Genomic DNA, 26395 nt, shown 5'->3' on the forward strand with positions numbered 1-26395 from the left:
GTCATGTTTCATTTTAAGATGTAGTGATCTCACATCATCAGTGCTCATTTAAATCTAAGCTGAGGTCATTAAATAATGAAAATATCAACAAAGCAGTTCCTTTAAACTCATGGATAGTTGCACATCTAGAAATAAAGTCAATCAGGGACTCATTTAAAGACTTACTTTTTCACTTTACGGTTTTTTTCCTCTGTATTGCACAGTCAGCTTTTCTGACGTTTCTTTATTTGTTTACATGTGTACAACGCATGCAGGTTTTTTTTGTGCATTACCATTAAGTGGCAATTCAGCCTCGTCTGCAGGAAAAAGTATATTAGGGTTCTATGTGGTACCTTGTATGTACTCTGACAATAAATCTGAGAATTGAAAAGGACACAGTTTAAACAAAAGGTCTTCTTCAGTACTTACAACACAGATATCCTGGGCTAGATTTGCACAGTACCAGATTGGTTAGAAAAGACAGTTACAAAACTCCAGCTTGAGGCACTGCATGCACAAATGGCAAGAACAGCCAGGATACAGTTCCAGAATGTCTGTGAAAGTGTAGATCTATATTGTTGAGACTCTATAAAGCACTAGTGAGAGCTCACTTGAAGTACTGTGCACAGTTATGGGCGTCTTATTTGAGAAAAGACATGGTGTTGGAGAGGGTTCAGAGATGATTTACTACAATAATACCAGGAATGAAAAGGTTAGCATATGAAAAGCAATTGTCGATTCTTGGATTGTACTCTTGGAGTAGAGAAGGATGGGGGGTAGTGTGGGGTGGGGGGGGGGGGGGGGAACCTTATCGAGGCATTTCAAATGCTGAAAGGCCTGGACAGAAATGATGCAGCAAGGATATTTCCTATAGTAAGTGATTCTAGGACATGAGGACAGAACTTCAGGATGAAAGGTTGTCAATTTAAAACAGAAATGCAGAAAAATTTCTTTAGTCAGAAGGTCATGAGCCTATGGAACTTGTTGCTACAAGTGGCTGAGGAAGTGGATATATTTAATCCTTTGGACTCTGCGACCCTGTTTTCAGGGACTACCAACAAATGCATATACTCCATGTCCCCATTTCCCGGGACTGGTTTTATAGCTAAGCACCAGGTGGTTCGTACTGATATTCGCACTGTAGTTTACCCATGTACCCGGAGTCCAAAGTGTTAAGGCAAAAACTGACACGTATTTGATTAGTTAGGGCATCAAGGATTATGGGGAGAAAGCTGGGGAGTGGGGCTGAGTGGGAGGATGGATCAACTCATGATTAGAATGGCAGAGCTGACTCACCAGCCAATGGGTCTATTTCTACTCCTATATCTTGTGATCTGAAATCTGCAAACAAACAGCATTTTTCATTAAAGGTTTTCACACTAGGTTTCTAGAACTACTTCTTGATGGATACTAATATGGAAAGTTGAACTATGCAGCCAATCAGTGAATAGAAACCAGGTAATGATTTCAGCCCCATCATAAGAGATCTGAATCAAAAGTACTGGAGTGCTGTACTACTTTTATCTTGTCCCTTGCTGTTCATGACAGCTGCATTGTTGCCTTGCTAAGTACGTCCTGCTCTTAATTTTGAAGCTGGAAATATTATACGCTTTGACCTCACTTCCTATATTATATCCTTTTCTGATTTCTTGTGGATGGTAAATATTCTAATTCAATGGAAATTTGGCCTTCACTTTTTTTTGGAAATATTTTATTTAAATCAACATATATAAAATAATAATAACAAACAATAATAAATCACAATGTTACAATGTTAACAAATATATGTTGAAAATATATAAAGAGGAATTAAAAAAAACCTAAAAACTAAACTAAAAAAACTCTAAAACACCCCCCTTAACCTAATTTAATCCTATAACTAATCTAAATCTACATCCTAACTTGGATGGCATCAGATGACACTCAAGGATTCTAAAAATATCATTCCAAAAATTATATTCATTCAAGGAAAATTTAACTGGTCAGGAGGATTTAAAAAAAAATTATAATTTCAATCTCATTATTCTAGCATATGAGCTTCAAAGGCCTTGACTCTCAACAAAGGTTCCAATTGGGCTCATTGCCTGCTAGCCCAGATAAAGACTGCTGAGGGAATTACAGGGGTCTCTCTCCCTGCCATAATGGACATTTATAACAGCCGTTGTTTGTGGAAAGCTATAAACATTGTGAAGGACTCCACACACCCCTCCCACAATTTATTCTCCCTCCTGCCATCTGGGAAGACGTACTGAAGCTTTCAGGCCCTCATGACCAGATTGTGAAACAACTTCTCCTCCAAGCCATGAGGCTTCTGAACTCTGGGGGTATACAGGGCTAGCATATGTAATATGATATTTTCAAAAAGATTTCTCCAGCTTCTTAGTCCGGAGAAACTCTATCTTGTTTTTCAATGGGCAAACCTAGGATAATGTTTATGGTATGAACAACAAATAAATGCATCTTGGAATGGCCTGTTAAAGGAGCTGAAGGTGTTTGTAAGTAAAATCCTGCAATGGCAGAGGTCTGTGTCCAAGATGATGGCCTCTGTGCTCCACAGTGGCCATGAGGGGTTGCCGACTCCAGGGGAGCAGCGGACCAGTGCGGGGCACTCGAAACAGGGAGAACCTGTTGAGAAGGAGAAATAGAGGAGATAATCCTGAATAGAAGGTGACCATGGCAGAAGACCAGTGAGGGGTTAAGCGGCTTAGGGACTCGTACAGCTGCAGGTAACTTGCAGTCAGGTGACCCTCACAGGTAGCAGGATGCTGGAGATTTGCTCATGGAAACCATTTAGCAGATCCAGAATTCGAGAGGGTGCTGATGGCAAGAAGAGCTCCTGAAGGGCCTTGGGGGCAGTGAAGGTTTCCTGATCGTGTCAGAGTTTTGGTTCTCGAGCTTGGGTTGCTGATGGATTGAACAAGGGCCTGTGAAGATGCACAGGATGCGAAAGAATTGGAGGCAAATCCAAGGACACTCAATAATTCTGAAGGGAATCTCTTTTGCTACTCTTTCTCCCTTTCTGTAAGGGATACCTGGTGGCACTAATGGTGACTCTATGTCTGCCTTACGCCAGGCAGAAGGCAATTTTGTGCAATATTAGGTGTTTGATACTATTACATGACAATACAGGAATCTTGAACTGAACACTGTTTGTTCTTGCATCTTAACTTAGTTATTGTACAATGTTTATATTTACCAGGGTCCAGCTTCCTTCATCCTTACTAAAGGGCTTTGCTCCCTTTAAAAATATTGGGTCTACTGGAACATTTATTATTCTAGTGTGTAACATCTAAAAATGTGATATAAAAGTGTGTAAGAATATTAACAGAAATAAAATCCATTAGTCTGGAAGATGTAACAGTCAGCATTTTGAGAATCTTAGCATTTTGCATATTTGGCCCTTATTCCTGAATCCCATTAGTTTAGAGAGAATCTTGAGAATGTTACAATGCAGAAGTAGCCTGTCTAACCGACATGTTTTCTTTGCAAAGCAGTTAGACCTAGACTTTTTGATTGGAATGTTGGGGAAGTTGATGAGGTGCACGTTGGGAATCTGCAGATGGATTGTATCCAAAGTTCAAAGCTGCGGACAAAAACTGGGAAAGCCCTCCTCTTTGTTTCCATTGGTTGTTGGATGTTCTCTTGTCTATGAAATAACTTATTTTCTTTGAAAACAATTTTCTGACTCAACAAAGGGGTGTGGGAAAGATTTCCATCTTGTTGACAATGGAAATAATTTGTCATTTCATATAATGTGCAAAGGGAATTAATGTAATGGAAGTGACACTTTTATTTAGTTAATAATAAATAAAATTGGTTAATAATAAATGAAAGTTAGACTTTTATTTAGCAGAACAGTATTTTGAAGGCTTTGAGGGCCATTTTCCATCCAATATAAGACATATATGGTCCAATTTCTCACTATGTACTCCCCATCTCAGTTTAGAGAGAAGATGGTGGATGATAAAATTAACTGGTTCAAACTTTGATCCTCCTTTTTAATAGACATTCACTTAATAATCAATTTGTGTGACCGCTCTGATACTCTTGTTTAATTGTACCACATTAGTGGTTGTAAAGTGAATCAAGATGCTTTTGATTAGTTCACATAAGGCAATCAGATTCTGGATCAGTTCAATGGCTCAACTCTCAATTCAGACACCGATATCCATATTTTTGACCTGTGAGGAAACAGACCCAATAGAAATTTTTGAAAGGATAATTGAATACATACTTAAAAAGAAGTTGGCTAAGGGACAAGAAAAAGGAAGTAGGGCAAAGAAATTTTTTAGAGGCTCACTGAATGGAATGGGTTCTCCATTCTGAATTTTAAGATATGGAATCATACCTTAACACATGACAAGATGTTCAATACACTTGTAACACCTTGAGTCAAAGTGTCATGTGTTAAGGTATGATTCATTCCTGTGCTTTATAAAAAAACTTACATTTTTTTATGAAAAGCAGATGGCTGAATTTCAGTGCCTGCTGTTTGATATTTCAGAAAACGGGTTTGAGGTTTATTACGATTCTTTGAATTTGAATAAATTGTTCAAAGATAAAGTTGGAGGTTCCTATAAGTATAGTACAACTTTGATATAATGTATGTGTCAGTGGACAACTTTAACATCCATGCTTAAAATAAAACTGACTTTATGTAACTTTTGTGTTGGGGAACAGGATAAAACCCACAATATATCTAAAACTGTGATATACAGAAGGGCATCGTAATAAGGTGGCACTGCAATTTGTAATGCAGTTTAAAAAGTATCTTAATTAATCATGTGGTTTGCTTAGCTCACTGTGTGATAGTACAGATCTATCACCAATGTATATAGTTACAGTATCTAGACTGTGCTTACAGCGATTGGCTGAGAGCTTAGCCATGCCTACTGTCTGGGCCTTAAAGGGTTGTGTCCCTAGCCAGGTTGGATCATTCCGGACTGGTCGGCCACCTGTGAAGAGCTCCTGTCTTTTGCTAATAAAAGCCTTGGTTTGGATCAACAAGTCTTTGATTCTTTCGACGAGCTCTACACACTAATATACAAAGTTGCAAGAATGAGATTGGAAGTTTGTTCAGAGAATGTAGCAAGGCTCATAACTGCAAATAGTTATAGCAAAGATCCTTCAGCCCAATTCATCATCGCCAAGCACAGTACCTTTCTAATCTAGTCCCATTTGCCTGTTTTTGGCCCATCTCTCTTAACCCTTTCCAATCCATGTACCTGTCCACATGTTTTTTAAATGCTGTAATTGATTGTGGATTTACCTCTTCTCTGGCAGCTTATTCCATGTACCCACCTCTATGTGGAAAAAAAAGTTGTCCCTTTCGAGTACTTAAAATCAGTCCCCTCACATCTTAAATCTATGCTACCCAGCTTTAGAATCCCCGACCATCTGATGACTTAATACACTTATAATGTCACCCCTCAGCCTCCTATGCTCCATGGCAAAAGTCTCAAACTATCCAGTGCCTCCTTGTGGAACAAGCCCTAGGGATCCCAGTAACATCCCTGCAAATCTGTTTGGCATCCTCTACAGCTTAATGACACCCTTCCTAAGGGTGGGTAATGAGACCTGAATGCAATGCTCCACATCTTGTTATTTGTAACATGACATCTCAAACTCTTGGACTGAGTGTTCTGACTGATGAATGGGTATCAAGTGGGAGAGAGCAATTGACATCCATAATAAAATTAAAATCAAATGGGCAAACCTAGGATAAATAGTTCAGTGCAGAAAATTGCGAGGTGATTTGAATACATGCTTAACGATTCCTATTGCATCTTTGAAATGAGAAAGCAGGGTAGCATGTACATGGTAATTTATTCACTCTGGAATGGGCAATAAATCTATCAGAGATATGCACATCCATACATGAATAAGCATAAACTATATATATATAATTATAGTGATACCATGACTTACGGCCGATTGAGTAACGTCCAATCGCAGCTACATCCGAGATCACCATGAGGGCTTAATAAAAATTTTAAAATTTACACTGGGACTGATGTTGGCGGGGATTAGCAGATGTTGAGTCACGCATTTGACACATGAGCTCAAAAGCAAAAACAAAGCCATTGCGCTGCCAGCTGTATAATGGTGCACAGTACACACTTAACTTATAGCACAGTATATATGTAATTGAAATCTATAATATATGTATGTGTGGCGACCCACTTACTGACAAGCGAACCAGCTCCCAAAATGGTGGACGCACTGATAAAAGCATGGAAAAACAGCCTGCGCATGGGAGGGGTTTTTGTCTGATCCGATGATGTCACTTCCAGCCCAAGTGATGAGAATGGGAGTGTATCAAAGCAAAGAGTAAAGGCCTGAATAAATCAGTCTTGAACTCGGCTCTACAATGTGTATGTCGCTTCCTTTCACAGCTCAGTGAGTAGAACTTCTCTACATATGTACCCTTTATTATTATCGTGTTATTACATTAATGTGAACTCTCTCAATTTACTATGGAAAATAAAATCACACTGTACTGTGTAACATTTTTCTAATCTTGATAGCATATGAAACACCAACATCCAGCATGAAATCTTGTCCTGTGCGGGCTCTTCCAGAATGTAACCTGGATCACACTCTCTTAAATATAGAATTGACCTTCTTGGAGCTTAGAAGATGATCAGGAGATTTGAAAGAGGTACTTAATGTTACCAAGATTGATTATATAAAGGGAAATGGTACCAATGACTTAAGGGTCAATGATATGTACAAATTTATATGATAAAAAGATGAAGATGTTGGAAATCTGGAATAAAAACAGAAAATGCAAGAAATACTCAGCAGATTGGGTAACAATTGTGGAGTGCGAGATCAAGTCCTGATGAAGAGCCATTGACCTAAAATTTAGACAAAAGAAAAAGATTAGTATATAACAGTGATAAGGATTTGAAATGCCTCGTCTAATAGTGTGGTGTCAACAGAAAAGTAGCCTTCAGGAAAAGAATTGCACAAATACTTTAAGAACAAATTTGGATGGCATGGTTAGCGCAATGCTGATACAGGGTCAGTGATTAGGACTGTGGTTTGAATTCGGTGCTGTCTGTAAGGAGTTTTGTACATTCTCCCAGTGTCTGTGTGAGTTTCCTCTGGTGCACCAGTTTCCTCCCACCAATCAGAAGTACTGGGGGTTGAAGGTCAATTGGGTGTAATTGAGCGGCACAGGGTTGTGAGCTGTTACTGTACTGTATGTCTAAATTTAAAATTAAAAAAAAAAGTGCAGTGATGGTGGAAAGAACTGAAAAGTATTAGCAATGGGATTGCTCTTTGAAAGAGACAATGGAGATGATAGGCTAAATGGTCTTATCCAATTACCACAGAGACATTTGGTACCTTGTGAAGGTGGGTTGCTGGGTGATAATGGAATCAAGACAGTTTTGCAAGGTGATGAAGGACCCTCGAAGGAGAAAGGATTGGAGGTAAAAATGGCCTTCAAAAACCTCCGAACTCTGCTCATTATGTCAATGAAGTGTTTTTGTGGTTCAACGAATCAAGTGGAGGTTTTATATGGGTGCCAATGTACTGATGTACCGAATAGTCAACACCACTTGACTCGTCTTTAGGAATTTACTTTGCATATATTTGGGAATTTGTGCTTGTTATGGTACTTTGAGTGCATCTATCACAGGAAGAGCCTAATATCTCTGGTTCACGTGTTCAATGAGAGATAAATATCTGTGGACAGATTAGCGACTTTTGTCACTTTTCTTAAGATGTAATTTATCCAACATTCTGACATGAAAAATCCCATTCTGAGACCTACATTTCAGCTGGGTTATTAACTGAACATGCCTTAGTCTTCAACGATCCTTTATTGTCACGGTGGTCATAAATACAAAACATTTGTTTACTTTAATTTGCCTGCAAAGGCACAAAAAGAGGGGACACTAGTCCTATGCCCCTAATAGGAAGAGAAGCAACATAGAGTCCTTTCAGAGACATCCTGCCACCTCCTCTGATGCCACTACCTCTTGTGCTCCCATAACCGCTGTAGCCGCAAAGTGTGCAATCCATTCCAATGGTGAACCTGAGCTCTAGGCATCCAAATAACCCTCCTGGGCCCCTGGTTCCCGCAAGCCTCTCTGCCACAGCTTGGTGCAGGTTCTTTAACTGCCGAGCCCCACACTAGTCCGCTGCTGTTGTCTCCTACCAGTAGTGTTTTCCGCAGGTCTCTCATTCTCAGTAATCTCTTGCTCTGGTGCCCTGCGCTGGTCTGCTGCTCCCCTAGAATCTGCAACCCTTGAGGTCCTGGCTGCCATGTGTAAGTGCTGCTATTTTGGGCATGAACCACCATAGCTCTCTTTTAAAAAAAAAACACTGCCAACCCCATTCTATGGCAGTGTACACCTGTATAAGGTTATTGGCATAACAAGTGGGCAGTATTACCCGATGGAAGAGAGCTGAATGACCCTTTTCCGCTCCTTGCTCCTACTAGGTCCACTTAAGTGGAAGTGCTGACATTTTCAATATGACCCTTCCTTCAATTTTGCAAAAATTAATCTTATTGAGAATAATGGCAGAGCCCACACACATTTAACATTCCTTCCTGTGGTGAAATCTTGCTTTGTCATGGCCCATGAAGTTGTCGTAATGCCTTTTTCTTCTTCCATAACCATTAATCCCATGTGCATCTGTAGTTTATTCTCTGCAAAGTAATTTGAAGAAGCTCACAATCTGCAATAAAGGTATCCTACTGTTGGCAAGAAGATGGACTTTGGTAGCTCCAGATCAACAGATTTCTTGGACTGTTGGATGTTACTCCTTTTAAAACCTGGACACATTTATTTTGCTCTTTTTCCTACCTCTTTATACAGTGGATTTGCCAAGGCAAATAGCGCCTTTGGAAGACTACACAAAAGAGTCTGGAAAAACAACCACCTGAAGAAACACACAAAGATCAGCGTGTACAGAGCCGTTGCCATACCCACACTCCTGTTCGGCTCCGAATCATGGGTCCTCTACCGGCATCACCTACGGTTTCTAGAACGCTTCCATCAGCGCTGTCTCCGCTCTATCCTCAACATTCATTGGAATGACTTCATCACCAACATCGAAGTACTCGAGCTGGCAGAGTCCGCAAGCATCGAATCCATGCTGCTGAAGACCCAACTGCGCTGGGTGGGTCACGTCTCCAGAATGGAGGACCATCGCCTTCCCAAGATCATGTTCTATGGCGAGCTCTCCACTGGCCACTGAGACAGAGGTGCACCAAAGAAGAGGTACAAGGACTGCTTAAAGAAATCTCTTGGTGCCTGCCACATTGACCACCGCCAGTGGGCTGATATCGCCTCCAACCGTGCATCTTGGCGCCTCACAGTTCAGCAGGCAGCAACCTCCTTTGAAGAAGACCGCAGAGCCCACCTCACTGACAAAAGACAAAGGAGGAAAAACCCAACCCCAACCAACCAATTTTCCTTTGCAACTGCTGCAACCGTGCCTGCCTGTCCCGCATCGGACTTGTCAGCCACAAACGAGCCTGCAGCTGACGTGGACATACCCCTAAATAAATCTTCGTCCGCGAAGCCAAGCCAAAAAAAGATAAAGATTATACAGTGAATTAATATATCTTCCAGTTAACCTAGAGGGTTTAAAACATGCAGGAATTATACAAGCTCACTGGACCTCTGCTATGGTTTCAATTTACCTGTGTTTCTGATCCCTGCTGATTGAGTTCCCAAGCCCACCTCCAGCTGCAGATCCAGTCCACAGTCTGAGTGTTAATTGTATATCAGAACACGAACTGGCCCAACCTTGCTTGTAGTCTGCACCACAGGCTCACTATCCAGAATAATGAGTGAGCCTCATGCTGAACTATCAGGATTTCTGAACAATCAGATGCCATGTTATCAAAATTTTGCCATAAATATTGCCCATCCAGTATGTCCCCTCTGAGAAAACTGGAAAATAAATTTCTAGATAAACATTTCACCTTTTTGTTAACATATCTGTCTCTCCATTGTTAATGTTTTTTATTTATGAACCATTTAGCAATGAAGTGGACACCATGAGGGAAAGCAATAAGTGACAACAGTTGTACAAAAACATATGTCACAATCAATGTACAGTAAAATCCCCAGAATCTAGCACCTACGGGGATTGTGGGTGCCAGGTATACAAATTTTCTGGTTGCCTGAGACACACCTAACCCTAAACCAATACTCAACTAATACACCGGATTTAAGAATAAACAGTTTAAAAGACAAAAGGCAGTGCAAAATATAAAGTAATTGAAAAAAATCAAGTGTTGTTTAGTGCTTAATTATGTAAAGTTTATTTTAATCAGGTAATTCTTATAATTTACAGAATTAAAATTCATACCTCGGTTGCTGGCCCTGTAACTGCACTGTGCTAATTGTTATGTTAACTGTGCCACCGTCAACATTAACCGCCTCCCCAAAGTTTACAGATGAAGCCTTACTGATATACTATATACTAATACAGTTAAAGATTCTTTCTAGGCAGGGATAGGGAGACACTTTGGGAGAGCCACTCCAGCGACGACTGGGATTGGGCAGCTCTTCATCCTGGGGACCACCATGTTATTCAAGCACAACTTTATTGAAACTTTATTCGAACGGCTACGGTGGTCAGTGCATGAACGGCACTCCGCTGGCTGAATGTTGGTCCCATCTTCACTAAGCTGTTGTGTGTTACTTTGGAGAACATTTACTTTTACAATTTTGAACTTTTAAATTTTTTAAATTGATTTCCTTGATTTATTTTTTCTGGTTGCTTGGGTTACCGGTTGTTTGAATTCTGGATACTGGGGGTTTTACTGTGCTCTTCATTGTTTTGAGTGCACCTTTACCAAAAGAAGTTTAAAAGTATGGAACTATAGGAAATATAGAAGGTGAACTTAACATAACATCAAAGACATCTATGATAATGAATAGAATGATAAATTACTTTTTCATGAGAGCAGAAAAGGACAAGAGGAAATTGAATAGTTTGATCTAACATTTTGGGGAATATTTTTTTTACCAAATTGTGAAGAATGACAGGACGAGATCTTCCAAAAAGATGATTCTTTCTTCACTTTTTAAGAGTGCAGTTGATTAAATTAAAGGAGAATGGTGCATGTTTCTTTCTCTTCATTAACATACCTTCTGCCAGATTTCTGCTTGGTGGGGAGAGAGTTAAAATTGGCTGTTAACAAATAAATAATTAATCAACACTTCTTTTTCATGCCCGAACTTGAACATCTGCTTCCCACTGGTACCATACAAACCTGAGTGCATTAACTTAGGGAGAGGAGAGAAAAAAGGGGAAACTATTTAGAAAAGATGAATGTCAAATAAATCTCTGAAGAAAGACTCCTTTTTACATTGTGTTTTGTTGTGGAGGTTGCTTGAAGAATAGACATTAAATCAATTCAGATAGGGAAGATAACATGAATATATTAGAATCTGCCAGATAATTTTTGCCTATTGATTTAGATTTAAAATTTAAATTTAAAATATATGTGTGTGTGTGTGTGTGTGTGTATATATGCCATCATGATCGTGATGCCATCATCATCACCCTGTACAAAAACAAAGGCGGGAAATCAGACTGCTCAAACTACAGGGGAATCACGCTGCTCTCCATTGCAGGCAAAATCTTCACTAGGATTCTCCTTAAATAGACTAATACCTAGTGTCACCGAAAATGTCCTTCCCGAATCACAGTGTGGCTTTCGCGCAAACAGAGGAACTAGGGCTCTACTAAAGACAACTAAAGAAAGAAGATATATATATATATACTGACATGGTCTTTGCCCTCAGACAGCTCCAAGAAAAGTGCAGAGAACAAAACAAAGGACTCTACATCACCTTTGTTGACTTCACCAAAGCCTTTGACACCGTGAGCAGGAAAGGGCTTTGGCAAATACTAGAGCACCTCGGATGCCCCCCCAAGTTCCTCAACGTGGTTATCCAACTGCATGAAAACCAATAAGGTCGGGTCATATACAGCAATGAGCTCTCCGAACCCTTCTCCATTGACAATGGCGTGAAGCAAGGCTGCATCCTCGCACTAACCCTCTTTACTATCTTCTTCAGCATGATTCTGAAACAAGCCATGAAAGACCTCAACAATGAAGATGCTGTTTACATCTGGTACCGCATGGATGGCAGTCTCTTCAATCTGAGGCACCTGCAAGCTCACACCAAGACACAAGAGCAACTTGTCCGTGAACTTCTCTTTGCAGATGATGCAGCTTTAGTTGCCCCTTCAGAGCCAGCTCTCCAGCGCACGACGTCCTGTTTTGCGGAAACTGCCAAGATGTTTGGCCTGGAAGTCAGCCTGAAGAAAACTGAGGTCCTCCATCAGCCAGCTCCCCACCATGACTACCAGCCCCCCCACATCTCCATCGGGCACACAGAACTCAAAACGGTCAACCAGTTTACCTACCTCGGCTGCACCATTGCATCTGATGCAAGGATCAACAAAGAGATAGACAACAGACTCGCCAAGGCAAATAGCGCCTTTGGAAGACTACACAAAAGAGCCTAGAAAAACAACCACCTGAAGAAACACACAAAGATCAGCATGTACAGAACCATTGTCATACCCACGCTCCTGTTCGGCTGTGTATCATAGGTCCTCTACTGGCATCACCTATGGCTCCTAGAACACTTCCATCAGCGCTGTCTCCGCTCCATCCTCAACATTCATTAGAATGACTTCATCACCAACATCGAAGTACTCGAGCTGGCAGAGTCCGCAAGCATCGAATCCATGCTACTGAAGACCCAACTGCGCTGGGTGGGTCACGTCTCCAGAATGGAGGACTATCACCTTCCCAAGATCGTGTTCTATGGCGAGCTCTCCACTGGCCACCGAGACAGAGGTGCACCAAAGAAGAGGTACAAGGACTGCTTAAAGAAATCTCTTGGTGCCTGCCACATTGACCACCGCCAGTGGGCTGATATCACCTCCAACTGTGCATCTTGGCGCCTCACAGTTCGACGGGCAGCAACCTCCTTTGAAGAAGACCGCTGAGCCCACCTCACTGACAAAAGACAAAGGAGGAAAAACCCAACACCCAACCCCAACCAACCAATTTTCCTTTGCAACCGCTGCAACCGTGTCTGCCTGTCCCGCATCGGACTTGTCAGTCAACAATGAACCTGCAGCAGACGTGGACATTTACCCCTCCATAAATCTTCGTCCGCGAAGCCAAGCCAAAGAAAGAAGTATATATAATACATATATATATGTCTGTGTGTGTATGTGCATACATATATATGATTGTATGCATACATTATATATGTATGTATATACCAACCCCCCCCACACACACACACACACACACACACACACACACACACACACACACACACACACACACACACACACACACACACACACACACACACATATGCAAATATATTTATGTGTGTACATGTGTATTGAACAGAAAGTGGGAGAGTTGGAGGGACAAACAGAGGGAAACAGTGGAGCCATATCACAGCACAAGTTACCTAAATTTACAAAAATCAATGTTCACTTCATTAGGTTTTAAAGGTTGTCCAGGAAGAATTTGATGACTTGTTGTTCAATTTTACATTTGAGCTCACCCCAAAAATGAAGCAAAGGATAGACATATCAGTATGGGAATGGTTGGGGGAATTGAAATGATTGGTTCTAGGAAGTTCAAGTGTAGATCCTCAGACCAAGTGTAGGTGTTTGGTGAAGTGGTCAACCAATCTGTGCTGCAGTGGAAGAGGCCATACCAAATGCAGTACATTAGGCCAGACAATGTGCATGTAAAACTGATCTGCTCTTCCCTCTCCCCACTTATCCTCCCATTGTAATCACAGCAAATACAAAACCTACCCCTACTCTCACCCCCCTCTGCTCCTTCAAGGTGAGGGAGAACTTGACATGCACATTGTACAATCTAATCTCTGTATTGGTGTAGATGGTGTGGGATCCTCTGCATCTGACTTTCATCTTTTAAAAAAAATTAAAAAAATTTTTCACACTATGAAGCATACTAACCAAAATACACACAACCATTTCCCTCTTGAATATACACAGTGTCATTTCCTCCCCTTTCTCCCCCCTCCCTTCCCTCCCTCCTTCACCCCTCCTCCCCACCCACTCAACGTTCAACCTATATGATACATTAAACCCATTAAACAATGTCATCAGACAATGAAAATAAACAAGAAATTTGTGTCTTCTACTTTTACATACTGGGTCAGTTCATTTAGTCTTCTCCTTCTGTCATTTTAGGCGGTGGAGGTCCGCAGTAAGACTTCTCTGTTGTGTTCCATGTACGGTTCCCAAATTTGTTCAAATACTGTAATGTTATTTCTTAAATTATATGTTAATTTTTCCAATGGAATACATTTATTAATTTCTGTCTACCATTGCAGTATTCTCAGGCTATCTTCTAATTTCACATAATACATTTTTTTGCTACAGCTAAGGCTATCATAATAAATCTTTTTTGTGCTCCATCCAAATCAAGTCCAAGTTCTTTACTTATATTACTTAAAAGAAAGATCTCTGGATTTTTTGGTATGTTGCTTTTTGTGATTTTATTTAATACCTGGTTTAGATCTTCCCAAAACTTTTCCACTTTCTCACATGTTTTGAAGAAGATTCACGTAGAAAGGAATAAAACAAATTATTAACTACAAATATTGATGCAAAATCAACTAATCCTTTTCATAATAGATAACCTTTCCTTTAGAGAATGGGAGAGAAAAGGGATCAAAAGAATAGAAAATGTTTTTTCGGGAAATAAATTTTTTTCTTTTGAACAAATGAAGGACAAATATGGTATAACTCACGGTACAATATTTGCTTACCACGAACTGAAAACCTACTTGACGGAAAAATTGGGAAGCAGACTGAGGTTACCAGAAGGAAGCAATTTTGAATATGTGATTTCAGACACAATGATAATTAAAAGATTTATAACAAACATGTACATCAAACTGCAAGAGAAAGAGAACTAGGAAACAACCTGTAAACCCAAACAAAAATGGAAACAAGATTTAAACATAAAGATAATGAATGAAACATGGGAAAAGCTATGCTCCGGAAATATGAGAAATACAATAACACGAGGTTACGCATGATACAATATAATTGGTTACACAGGCTATACACCACCCCCCAAAAGTTAAATAAATGGGACCCAACAGTATCAGACAGATATTTTCGTTGTAAGAAGGAAACGGGAACATCTGACTTTCATCTTGACCTTAAACATTGACTGACCATTTCTGCCCATGGATTTCCTGACTCATTGAGTTCCTCCAGAAACTCATTGTTTTCTCAAGATTCTAGCATCTGCACATTTTGTTTCTCCTCCCATTTTCCTATCTTGGGGTGAAAGATGTGGAAAGTTGAGTATACCATTGATGCTCTATGAACACAATGGTCAAAGCCTTTGTGTTTGGTTTCTGCCACCAACTCCTTTCCTTTCCATTGCTTGTTTCTTCTCTTCTTCTCTTCACCCCCCCCCTCCCCCATCCCTACCCCCTCCCTTGGCTTCTTAAACTTCATCAAATGATTTGTAAACTCAAACCTTGTCTAATCCTGACCTTTCACCTCTAATAATATTGCCTTCCTCCATGACTCCCTCAGCCCATCTATTGCTGAAGCCTTATCCAGGTTCCTGTAAATGCCAAACTTATCTAATCCAAGGCTTCATTGGCCAGCATCCCAACCTCCATACTTGAATTAAAGTTTGACAAACTTTGCTCCTATCTTTGGAGTCCATACTTGCAAGCCTCTGACCTCTTAAGCTCCAGAACTCCTTTCTTAAACTTATTATCTCTCTATCCATCTTTCTTAAAGCCTGTCCTTTAATTAAGTGTCATCCACCTTAATATCTACAAATGGTTCATTGTCCAGGTTCTCATGTGATCCTTGCTATGGCATTTCCTGCATTAAGAACAGCTTATAACTACCATTTTTTGTTGTCCATGAATGCAAATTATTGTTGGTCGTGCAAAGTATTTATTTTTGCTCCTTTTTTTTCTCTTTGCTGCTGAAGGTTTTGACAGCTCTTTGGAGGAAGGCTGCATGGGTTCCAATAATTCTAAGACAATTTCTGCTGGTGGCCATTATTGGCCCAGATTACTAGCCTAGAGCAGGAGGGTGAGGGGTGGGGGATGGGTGCTGGTGGTGACAGTTAATTTAAAAATCCCTGAGTCTTGACTTGGAATGGGAGACTTGACTGACTTATATTGTGTGAGAAACAGGAGGGCAGAGGCTGTGAACGATCCATTAGAGCATTTGTTGCCTGATAGTCTTGTTTTGTCTGAGAGCAGCAAATTCAAGTAATTTCTCCAACCCATGTAGTTGGTATGTCTTCATTCTATGCTCAAATTTTAAAGAGTCCGTTGCATGCTCTGTATCACTGGTAATAAATTTAAGACAAATCCTGTTATTAAGAAAATTTACAGCAATAATCTTTATGCATTTTATTTTATTTTAATTATTATATGACTTGATTTTCTGACCTGCTGTGCACTGACAGTAATTGGATTTAATGTGTGAAAATTAGATTGTGTAATTGGAAATGCTGAGAAGCTGGCTGTGATTGTATATTTCATCCCATATTAATCCAAATTCCAATCTAGCCTTCTATTAATAAGCAATGCACACTTGCTAAAGCATTAAACATTATTAGAAATATCTTGTATCTAATTGCAGTGCTAAATTCTAGGAAGGCAACCAAACTGGAATATACATTTATTGCAGATGATGCACATAGAGGATGGGAGGTATAATATAATAATTTATACTTTAAAAAAATGTTTTTCTGCTTTTTTGTTGATTCTTAAATATTCTTCCTATTTATCTACTTGAGACACATGTTTGGGTGTTTTCTTCTCCTGAGAAAGAAATGTTACAATAGACAGAATTGATCCACAAATGACGAAAAGCTTGAAACTTCGGCTCTTTTTCTCACTTTCCAAAACACAACCTGACTAGCTGAGCATCTATGTCATTTTCTGTTTTCTTTTTGTTTTTCTTCATCTGTGATATTTTATATTGGAATTGGAAGTTCAACTGAGAAGCAAATAAAATATTGGGAATGAAAATCAATAAGATCATGAAAAGGAAAAAGGATACAATTAGTGGTGGGGGAATGGAGATTGGGGCAGAGCCAGATGGCAATGGCTTTGCTCTCAATGTTAAATTGGGTTTTCCATTGGTACGTTCCATAGATGTAATTATTAATTGCAATACACACAACATTTTAGAACTAGAGCTGACTGATCAGCTCAGTCAAATAAAAAGATATTTCCATTGCTGGACACTGACCTAGCATAAACCAAATTAGTTTTGGAGTAATTTCAAGATTCAAGATTCCTTTGTTGTTATGGAATAAAGATAGTAAAATATTACACAAATTTTTTATTACAAAAATTTTTCTGCCATTGGCAGAATTACCTGAAGTGCCTTTACAGCCAGGGCAAGAGAAGCAAAAGAGCATCTCCTCAGAGTCACTGAGTGTCTATGGATTTGCCTCCAGCATTGCTACAGCCACCCAGAGTCCGGTCCAACCCATCATTTGTCCGAGCTCCAGGTCCGAACCTCCAACACGATCAGGAACCCTTCAGCACGCTCTCTCATCCCATTTCCAATTTCAAGCTAGACACTAGTGATGCTTGATGCATACTAATGATGTGGGCGGGTCGGGGGTGGGTCTGACAGCGAGCAATGGCCGTAAACGTGTGGAGAGCCACAGCACCTCGCTTGGGGGTGGGAAATGCCCGTGAATTCCCCCCCCCCCCACCCCGACGCTGACCTGGAAAACATATCATCCCCATTACATCTGCCACATCTAACCATTATGGCGTAGACATTGGTTATCTCATCAAGCATTTTTTATAACATTATCAAAAAATGGCACAGAGCTGCTTTCCTGAGAACATTTATTGTAATTAAGTTAGATTTGACAATATGAATTCCAATATTCTCTGCTACTAAAGTTCGAGCACAATGTTTGAGGGAGTAGAGTTACAGCAAAGCTAAATAAAATTAAAAGTAACAAAGGCTGCAATAATGATCAACTTGTGAAAAACCTTTAGTGAAAAACAGAAGAACTTTACATTGGTGCTGCTGTAGAAATGGGTAAACTTTGATCAATGTACTACTACCTCAACAGCTCCTGTTACGGAGGTACAGTTTTGTTTCATTGGATATGCATTCTTTTAGCTCTCAAAGCAGCTCACCTGAAGACTGCATTATAACTGGAAATAGATTTGCTCTTCTCTGAACTGCACCATTTCTCTACTGAAATTATTATTTTTATTTAGATATACAGCATGGTAACATGCCCTTTTAGCCCATGAGCCCATGCTGCCAAAATACCCCCAATTAACCTACAACCTACAGCCTTGTACGTTTTGAAGGGTGGGAGAAAACTGGAGCACCCACAGGAGACCTACAAAGACACGGGAATAGTGCCAGATTTAAACCTGTAACAACATTGCGTTAACTACGACACTAACCATGCTGCCATTATGCCACTGTGTTTGTTATCCAGAACAATTTCAACTTTGCATAATAATAGGGAATAGTGTTTTTGAGTTCAAAATTAATGTTTATTTAACACAATAGACAAATAATGGATGTTTTTAGAACAGTTGGCAAACCAACTGAAATAATTTGTACCATAAAAACACAATCAAATTTCAACACAGTTTGAGAGCAGAAGGAACATGAATCTTTTTCTTCTGGCTAATGAAGAATTAATGATAATCTGGGTGACGTAAATGGAAGGTGTAAAGAAGCAGAAGTGGTGATCATGTAACGTGAATGTCTCGTTACCTCAGCTGGGACTGGAAAATGGGAGGGGAGGAGGAAACTACGACAGCTGCCAATTCACTGTCAAAGCAAAGGAGAAATTGTAATTTGCATCACGATTAACTGAAAGCTGCTCATTGAAGATATTGACAAGGAGGAGCCTTGGACAAGGGAGGCACGGGACAAATCACGCCTGAGCCTTTGTTCCTTGAGTAAGCGCAGATTAGGTCGGATTAGTGTTGAGCTCTCTAGTGAGAATTAGAAAGGTGCCAGAGAGAGGCTAAATTGTTCATCCTTTCAGAGTTAATACAACTTTTGGATACATGGAGGATCAGACAGAGAGGGAAACTTGAAGCTGAGTCAGAAATCAACAGCTATTGGTAAACTTAAGCAGGAAGAAAAATCCGAACATGTAAAGAAATCCCTTCCAAGAGAGAGAATGTGCAATATGATATTCAAGCTTCTCCTGACGAGTTATCTGATGAGCTATTTATGTATCTTGATGACTTGTGCTCGGCATCACTTCAGTGTCTTTGTTGAGCTCAGCGGTTTATCAGAAGTCACCGTGTAATCATGTGGAAGCCTCAGTGACTGCTGGACCTAACTGTCCCTACGCATCCTGGATAATGGAATGTCAAAGCAAAATGGATGGGAAAGTTGTGGTTTATTGGCTTCATGTGCTGGTTATAAACCCTAACTAGATGATGGATTGGAGGGAACTGTAAGTAAATTCAAGCATATTTTCCTGTATTGATTTACAACAGTTGACTCTGGACACCTTCATTACACTGGTTATCAATCATATTTAGTGCATGATTTTTCAAGGAGTCTTGAAAGAGTAAAATAATTCTATGATTATTTGAGTTTGTCCAAGATATGACATTTACTACCTCCTTAACTTACTCATAGAAAATTCCATGTTTTTTAAAATGCTGTTTAAGGCTCTCCACTGATTTGCAATTGTAATTTTGATCTTTACTGCAATACTCTAATTTAGAATTGTTGCAACTTTTCTGATGTCAGAGGTGGAATTTGTTCAAATGCAGTCAAATTGACAATGGATTTAACCAGGGTTTAAGCAACATTTTAATATGCAATTGAGTAAGGAGAAGCTTTATGCCAAAAATAAATTTAAAAATCTGTTGCCAAATGTTATTTGAGAAAATAAATAAATAAAATTCAAACACTCTTTTTGGGACAAAGAAACTGAACAATTTAAAGTAATTCTTTAGAAAGCAACCAGGAGAACAATCTTGTGTCTTTTAAAGTTTGGTATTCCATATAATATGCTTTCTGCTGTAAATGTGTTTCATTGAAACTTGTAAACAGCACCAGGTTAAAGCTTTGTCTGCCCATATGAATAGTAGATGTGCAAATGTAGCTTTTACATCCTGTTTCCTTTCACAGTCTTTCCCAAGGGAAACGATACACTAGACTTTATTGAAATAATAATTATTTCATCAGGTCTTCTGAATCTCTTGTCTGTATTTCAAGTGAACCTCCAGAGGCCACAGTTGTCATTTCTTTTCACGACTGACCCCTTACATGATGATATACTGTTTTGCAATGCATATAATTGCAGTTTGAAGGAGAGACATCAGTGACTTGCAATGTTCTTCTTAAAAGTTAAAATAAATTGTTGACAGAACATTCTGCTGTTTTTCAAATAAGTGCTGTATCAGAAAAGTGAGCTGTTAAAAATCTATTTTAGTGTTGAAACTGAGTGCTTGATTAGTGATGAATTGACAAAATTAATTTTTCATCTAAGATCTGAAAATGCATCAGTGCTTTCATGTTTTGTTTCACTGAACTATGCTTCTTTAACAAGCCACAACGGTGCCGAATTATTTATGGACTGCGGTTGGTTCGCCTGCTGTTCGCACCTCTTGAGCAACATAGAATTAAGGCCTGAAAGACTTATCAATGGGATGCTGTAAAAGTGAACATTACTATACATTTTTGCAATGTACCATAGGAATGTGAACCCTCTGAAATGCTAATTGTTTGTTAGCTTTCCATGTTCTGCATGTACCAGGGTAGCCCATCTGCCCTGGTAGTGACAGGAGGCTGATTTCACCTTTTATGGTGTGGCTGAGATTTTAGCAGGCTTGGACTCAGCTGCTGAACCGACTCACCAAGTTATACTTTAATTGAAATTCTGTGAGGGAGAAATTAAATGAATATTATCTTGGCTGTATTTTGTCTATGTCTGCCTGTATTAGTCTCCTGACAGGACATTCCTATGGAATTTGATTAGAATTAAGGAAATGGATTTGGGGAAACAGAACATAATAACATTGAACATCTGTTTTGTGGGGCCAAATTGCATTTGGCTCGAAGTAACCTTGCTATTTTTTTTTACCCCCTTGCATTCCACAGAGCGGCACAGAAGCTGAATCTCTCTTCAAAGCAAAAGAAAAGCCATCAACTCCTCCAGCATTCTCGTGAGCTTTCAAACGGCAGAACAAATTTCAGTGGCATTTTGCAAGTATCCCCTCCCCCAGCACCACCATGCCTTTTGAGGGCTGTGTGTAAAGTCAAGGACAACCCAGGCATTGGAAAGGTATGAATAAAATGATTGTCGATTGTCTTTGGTCTGTGTTACTGCTGAGAGCTTTATAAATGATACATTCAACAAACGATATGAATTAATATCAAGGTGATTTTGAATCCTTATTTTCTGCTATATGTAATATTTAATAGCCATGGGTGTAGATGAATTTATACTATTTACAGATAATCTATTCTCTTTCTGGATAATATGAAACACCAGGCTGAAAGTTGACATTAGCAGCAGTTCTAATCCTCAGGTGGTAAAGTTATTGGACTGGTGGAGTCCTGCTTGTTTATTTTTCACAAGGCCACAAGTTTTTAGTTACTAATTTCACGGATTTGTGGGTATTACAAAGCCAGTATTTATCGTCATCCTCACCTTCTGGAATTACTGCAGCTCTACTGGTGAATTTGAGGGCAGCACGGTTAGCGTAGCAGTTAGCGCAACGCCATCACTGCGCCAGCAATCGGGACTGGGGTTTGAATCCTATGCTGGTCTGTAAGGAGTTAGTACGTTCTCCTCGTGTCTGCGTGGGTTTTCTCTGGGGGGGGGGGGGGGTGGTTCCGGTTTCTTCCCACCATTCAAATACATACTGAGAGTGTAGGTAAATGGGTTGTAAATTGGGCAGGCCAGACTTGTGGGCTGAAATGGACTGTTCCAATGCTGAATGTCTAAATTTAAAAAAAAAGAATGTACTACAGTGCTATTGGGGAGATCTTCCAGCAATTAAGGCAGTGTTCATATTATGTAACAATGCAGTCGATGGCATGCCTTCAACTCTAACTGACATCACGAAAATCCAAAAAAAAGTGCAAATGTGAGAAAATCAGGCAACAGCACTGGAAAGATAAGCAACTTTATAAATCTTCAGAACATCAGAACTGACAATGAGAGAAAACAAGTTATTTTTTTAAGTTGGAGGGAAGGTGAGATAGGGGTGGACCAGACTGATGAGATGCCTTTGATAAGGTAAGGCTAAGGTTGCTCTGGGATAAGAGATTAATGATAACAGGTCAAAGGGAAACGTTAAAGTGAGAAAACGTAAACCAAAAAAACAAATGCAGAGCTGTTAAATATAATCTGTAGGACATACTTGTTAAACTAAGCACTGTGTAATAGAATTACACTAACTGTTACGCACTGTGTAAGAGTAGCTAAAACAGCTATATGAGTAGATTAATGAAAATTACATTTAAAACAAACCAATTACATGAGTACCATATTTTTGCTCATATAACACATGCATGCATATAACACATACAGGCATATAATGTGTGGAAAATCATAAATTGTGTAAAAATATTTTCGTATAACGTGAACACGCACGTGCCACATAACTGACAAAAGCAATTTGCATTTAAAGGGGACATGAAATAAAGCACATACCAGTATCTTCCACAATTAATTTGCTCCAGAGGTGTCAATTGCCCATTATATAGATGATATCCTGCTGCCACACATTAACAAGCTTTGGAGAAGAATCAATTAAATAGATCAAGGACAGGCTTCAGAGATAAGAAGGATTTTCATTCTAATGTTGTCTCAAATCAGAGGCTCTTGATATGTTAATCTCCTCCCTCAGGGACAAGTCTGCCCTTGCCAGAATGTACTGTTTCTAGTAACACCATAGCATTCAGTACAAAGAGATATTCCCAAAATCAAGATTTCCCGCACTCGCTATAAATTGCTGCTATTGTATTCTCATACTCGCCAAAATATTCCCATGCTTGCTATAAATTACTGGCACATCTTTCCACAGCCGCTATAAATTGTGCGCGTTCTTTCCATGCCACTATTATATTCCCAAGTCCGCTATAAATTGCTGGTTCAATATTCCCATGCCCGCTATTAATTGTATGCATTCTTTCAAAATGTAAAAATATTCTTTTATAGTGCACACATACATATAACATGTGGGGGGAGGGACGCCTGGTTTGTAAAGTACGCACAAAACATGTGCATTATATGTGTAAAAATATGGTAAATGTAGAAAGGCATATGAATATGGAGGAGCTGAAATGGTAAAGGATGAACCAGAAAGAGTTCTAAGACTTGTTGCTAAACATGCTCAACTAATTCACAGTCACATGTCATCTACACAATATAATTAATTGAAATAAATCAGAAGTGTTATCTGATTGTATGATACTCAGTTAAGACCACATGTGAGTATTTAATTCAATTCTGATCTCTGGGAGTAAAGATATACATTTAAATGCTGGAGGCAGTGTGAAGCTAAAAGTCCAATGGTAATTTTAGTAGTTTCTGAATGAGGATATGCATGAGAAATTCAGGATTTTCATTCTAGAAAGGAGTATGGTAATGTAGTGTTGTGATTAAATTTCAGCATTTCCATCCAAATCCAAAGGTCTGAACTTTGGTTCAGAGATACAACATTTAATTTTACCACAGTAGCTGTTAAATTAAGTAACAAATGTTACAAGCCCAGAGGACCCTAAAACCCAATAGATATTCACCAAGGCAAATGATTACTTAAACAAAAGTTGCTTTTAATTATCTTTAAACATGAAAACAGGATCAAACTTTAACATATTACTATTAACTTAGCTAACCTAACTTAACCTCCTTCTAATTCTAAGCACACGTGTATGAAATGTATATCTAAGTTCAGAAAAGTTCTTTGGTTCACAGTCCAATCTTTTATACTGTGCACAGAATTTAACATTTATGAAGTTCACCAGGCTTTGGTGCTTGAAAGGTAAATGGTTACTGCTCAGGAAGCTTCTTGTCGGAGATTTGTTGTTCGCTGGACACCCACAACTGATTCTTTGTAACTAGCCACTTCAGTGTCTTGCCGAAGAAATGTGCCCCATCAGGGTTTTCCAGATGATAACCTCTTTCTTTCAGGTCTCCACAGAGTTCCTTTTTGTTTCTCTTATTTCAAGTGAAACATTAGGCAGCCAGTCCTTTCCTCTTGCATGAACCACAAGGGCTTTGACCAGGCTGAACTAAGCACTCACAACCCATCTTCCAAATGGGATTTTTTCCACAAGCTTTCCAGCTTGTCCTGTTCCAGTCCCAGTTGCTGCTATAGACTGTAGCACTGCATAACTGATTGCTCTCTCTCTATCTATCTCTCTCTCTCTCTCTCTCACACACACACACACACACACACACACACACACACACACACACACACACACACACACACACACACACACACACACACACGCACACACAAAGAAAGCCTGTTTTACTCTCTCTGCTTGCATAACCACATGACCTTCTTAGAACAGCAAGTTCCACTCCAGACAGCCTGCGGCTCCAATGATTTCTTTCATCTGTTGCCTTTTTGTAAACAACAATCCATTAATGAAGTCTCTTGGGCACTCTCCAAAGCTTTTGCAAAGGATCTTGGAGCCAGAATGTTTAGCATGAGCAGAGCTCCAGTATTTTAAATACGATCTGTTTTATAGTGTTTGTATGTGACCTACACTAAGAGACCTGCCCCAATTTATCTCCCAAAAACATACCTATAATCAGTCACACTAAATAAATCTGGAATAAAGTTGGTATTCTTAACAGTGCCCATAACATTGTTGGATTCTTGTAAAATCCCACTTGCTTCACTCACATCCCTCAAGAAGCAAGTTTTCTGCACTTACTCTGAATGACCAATACAAAACTCTTGTTCCAACAAAATAATTGACTTTTAGCTGCTACAATTAGTTCAGGACAGTTAGAAAGGTGCAATAAATCCTGGCATTATTGCATGAAAAATACAGAGAGCTATTTTCCAGGACAGAAGAAGATACAGAAAAAGTAAATAAAGAATATTATTTGTAAATATATTGTTGGAGTCATGTTTAAGTTAGAATGTACATTTCAACAAGCATCAAGAATACTTTTCCTTAAACAACTGGTGATTAAGACATGGAATGGGCATTGGCTTTCGACCATTGTTACAATGACTATAATTTGCTGTCATGGAGCAGATTGGCAGCTCCTTATGAATTATAGTTTGTCTCAGTGGTGTTTCTCATTCTTAATCATATTGTGATTTTGTGAACTCCAACAGTGCTCTGGGCTAATTTTATTTACTGAAAAAGTCACTTACCGGTAATTTTCTTTCAGTTATGTGACTTCTGGTCATATTAGTTTTCAGTCACAGTAAAGTCCCCTGGTGGAGTAGGCAACTGGAAAATGCCTGAATGATTGTTATCAAGTACTGACAACTCCTCTCCATACACTTGGTGGCAGGAGGGGGCATTTTTTGTAAACATTTTCCTGTATGCACTGGAATATGGATGGAACCTATGCTATGATATTGGATTTAAGATCAAAATTAGAAACTATCACATAATCAAGTTCTCTGTTAGGCTTTAGATAAAATGGGTTCCCTGCACTAACTGCAAAAATTATGTTGGAAAGTGAGAGTGTTGGCTGTCAATTTTCACCTCAACCTCATGATTACTTATATATAGAAAGTGAGGTTAGATGAGAAATTTGCTTGAGAAGCTTTGTTCAAATGTTGTCTTTATAGAAATTCCTTGAACTAAACATTGAAAATAAAATGAGGCTTTCATTTCAAAACAATTTTTTCAATAACTTTCACAGGTTTCTGCTATTCACCTGCCATATCAATTGGGTCAGGGTTTTATAGAAAAATGCTTTGAGCAAAATTTCAATTACCCACCCACTTAAAATTCTCAATTATCAGTGCAATTCTTTTCAAACGAGAGCAAGAGCACGCGGTTCAGATCTGCCAAATATTTCCTCTTTAATTGCTTCTTTTAGTGGTAAGTTTAAGAGCAGTTGATAAATCAGTTAATTTTCTGGTCATGCCCTCCATGTTGTGATCCCAACTCTCAGATCCACCAGATGTTAGATGTTCAGATCTTGGGGCGCAAGTCCATATGTTCCTGAAAGTGGCCACACAATTAGATGAGGTGGTGAAGAAGTCATGTAGTATACTTGCCTTTATTGGTAGGGCCTCCTTCTTGACAGAGGAGTGTTGAGTTTTGGGGCCCTGGAGGGTGCAGGAAAAGAAGGCTATGGGTCTGCCCACCTGGTTAAGGGTGGCAGCCAGGGTGAAGTCGGATGCATCGCCCTCCAACT

The 26395-nt window shown here is 39.4% G+C and overlaps 1 protein-coding gene across 3 annotated transcripts in view; it reads left to right on the forward strand.

Annotated features, from left to right (window-relative positions):
• kif26ab (kinesin family member 26Ab) overlaps positions 1-26395 on the forward strand; it is a 208366-nt gene that overhangs the window by 128459 nt on the left and 53512 nt on the right. For all 3 annotated transcript variants that reach the window (XM_069916550.1, XM_069916551.1, XM_069916552.1), the window contains exon 5: positions 21142-21325. In XM_069916550.1, coding sequence (XP_069772651.1) covers positions 21142-21325 — 184 coding nt within the window. The remainder of the gene's footprint in view (positions 1-21141; positions 21326-26395) is intronic.

Source organism: Narcine bancroftii, chromosome 2 (assembly GCF_036971445.1).
Source record: "Narcine bancroftii isolate sNarBan1 chromosome 2, sNarBan1.hap1, whole genome shotgun sequence".
Lineage (NCBI taxonomy): Eukaryota > Metazoa > Chordata > Chondrichthyes > Torpediniformes > Narcinidae > Narcine > Narcine bancroftii.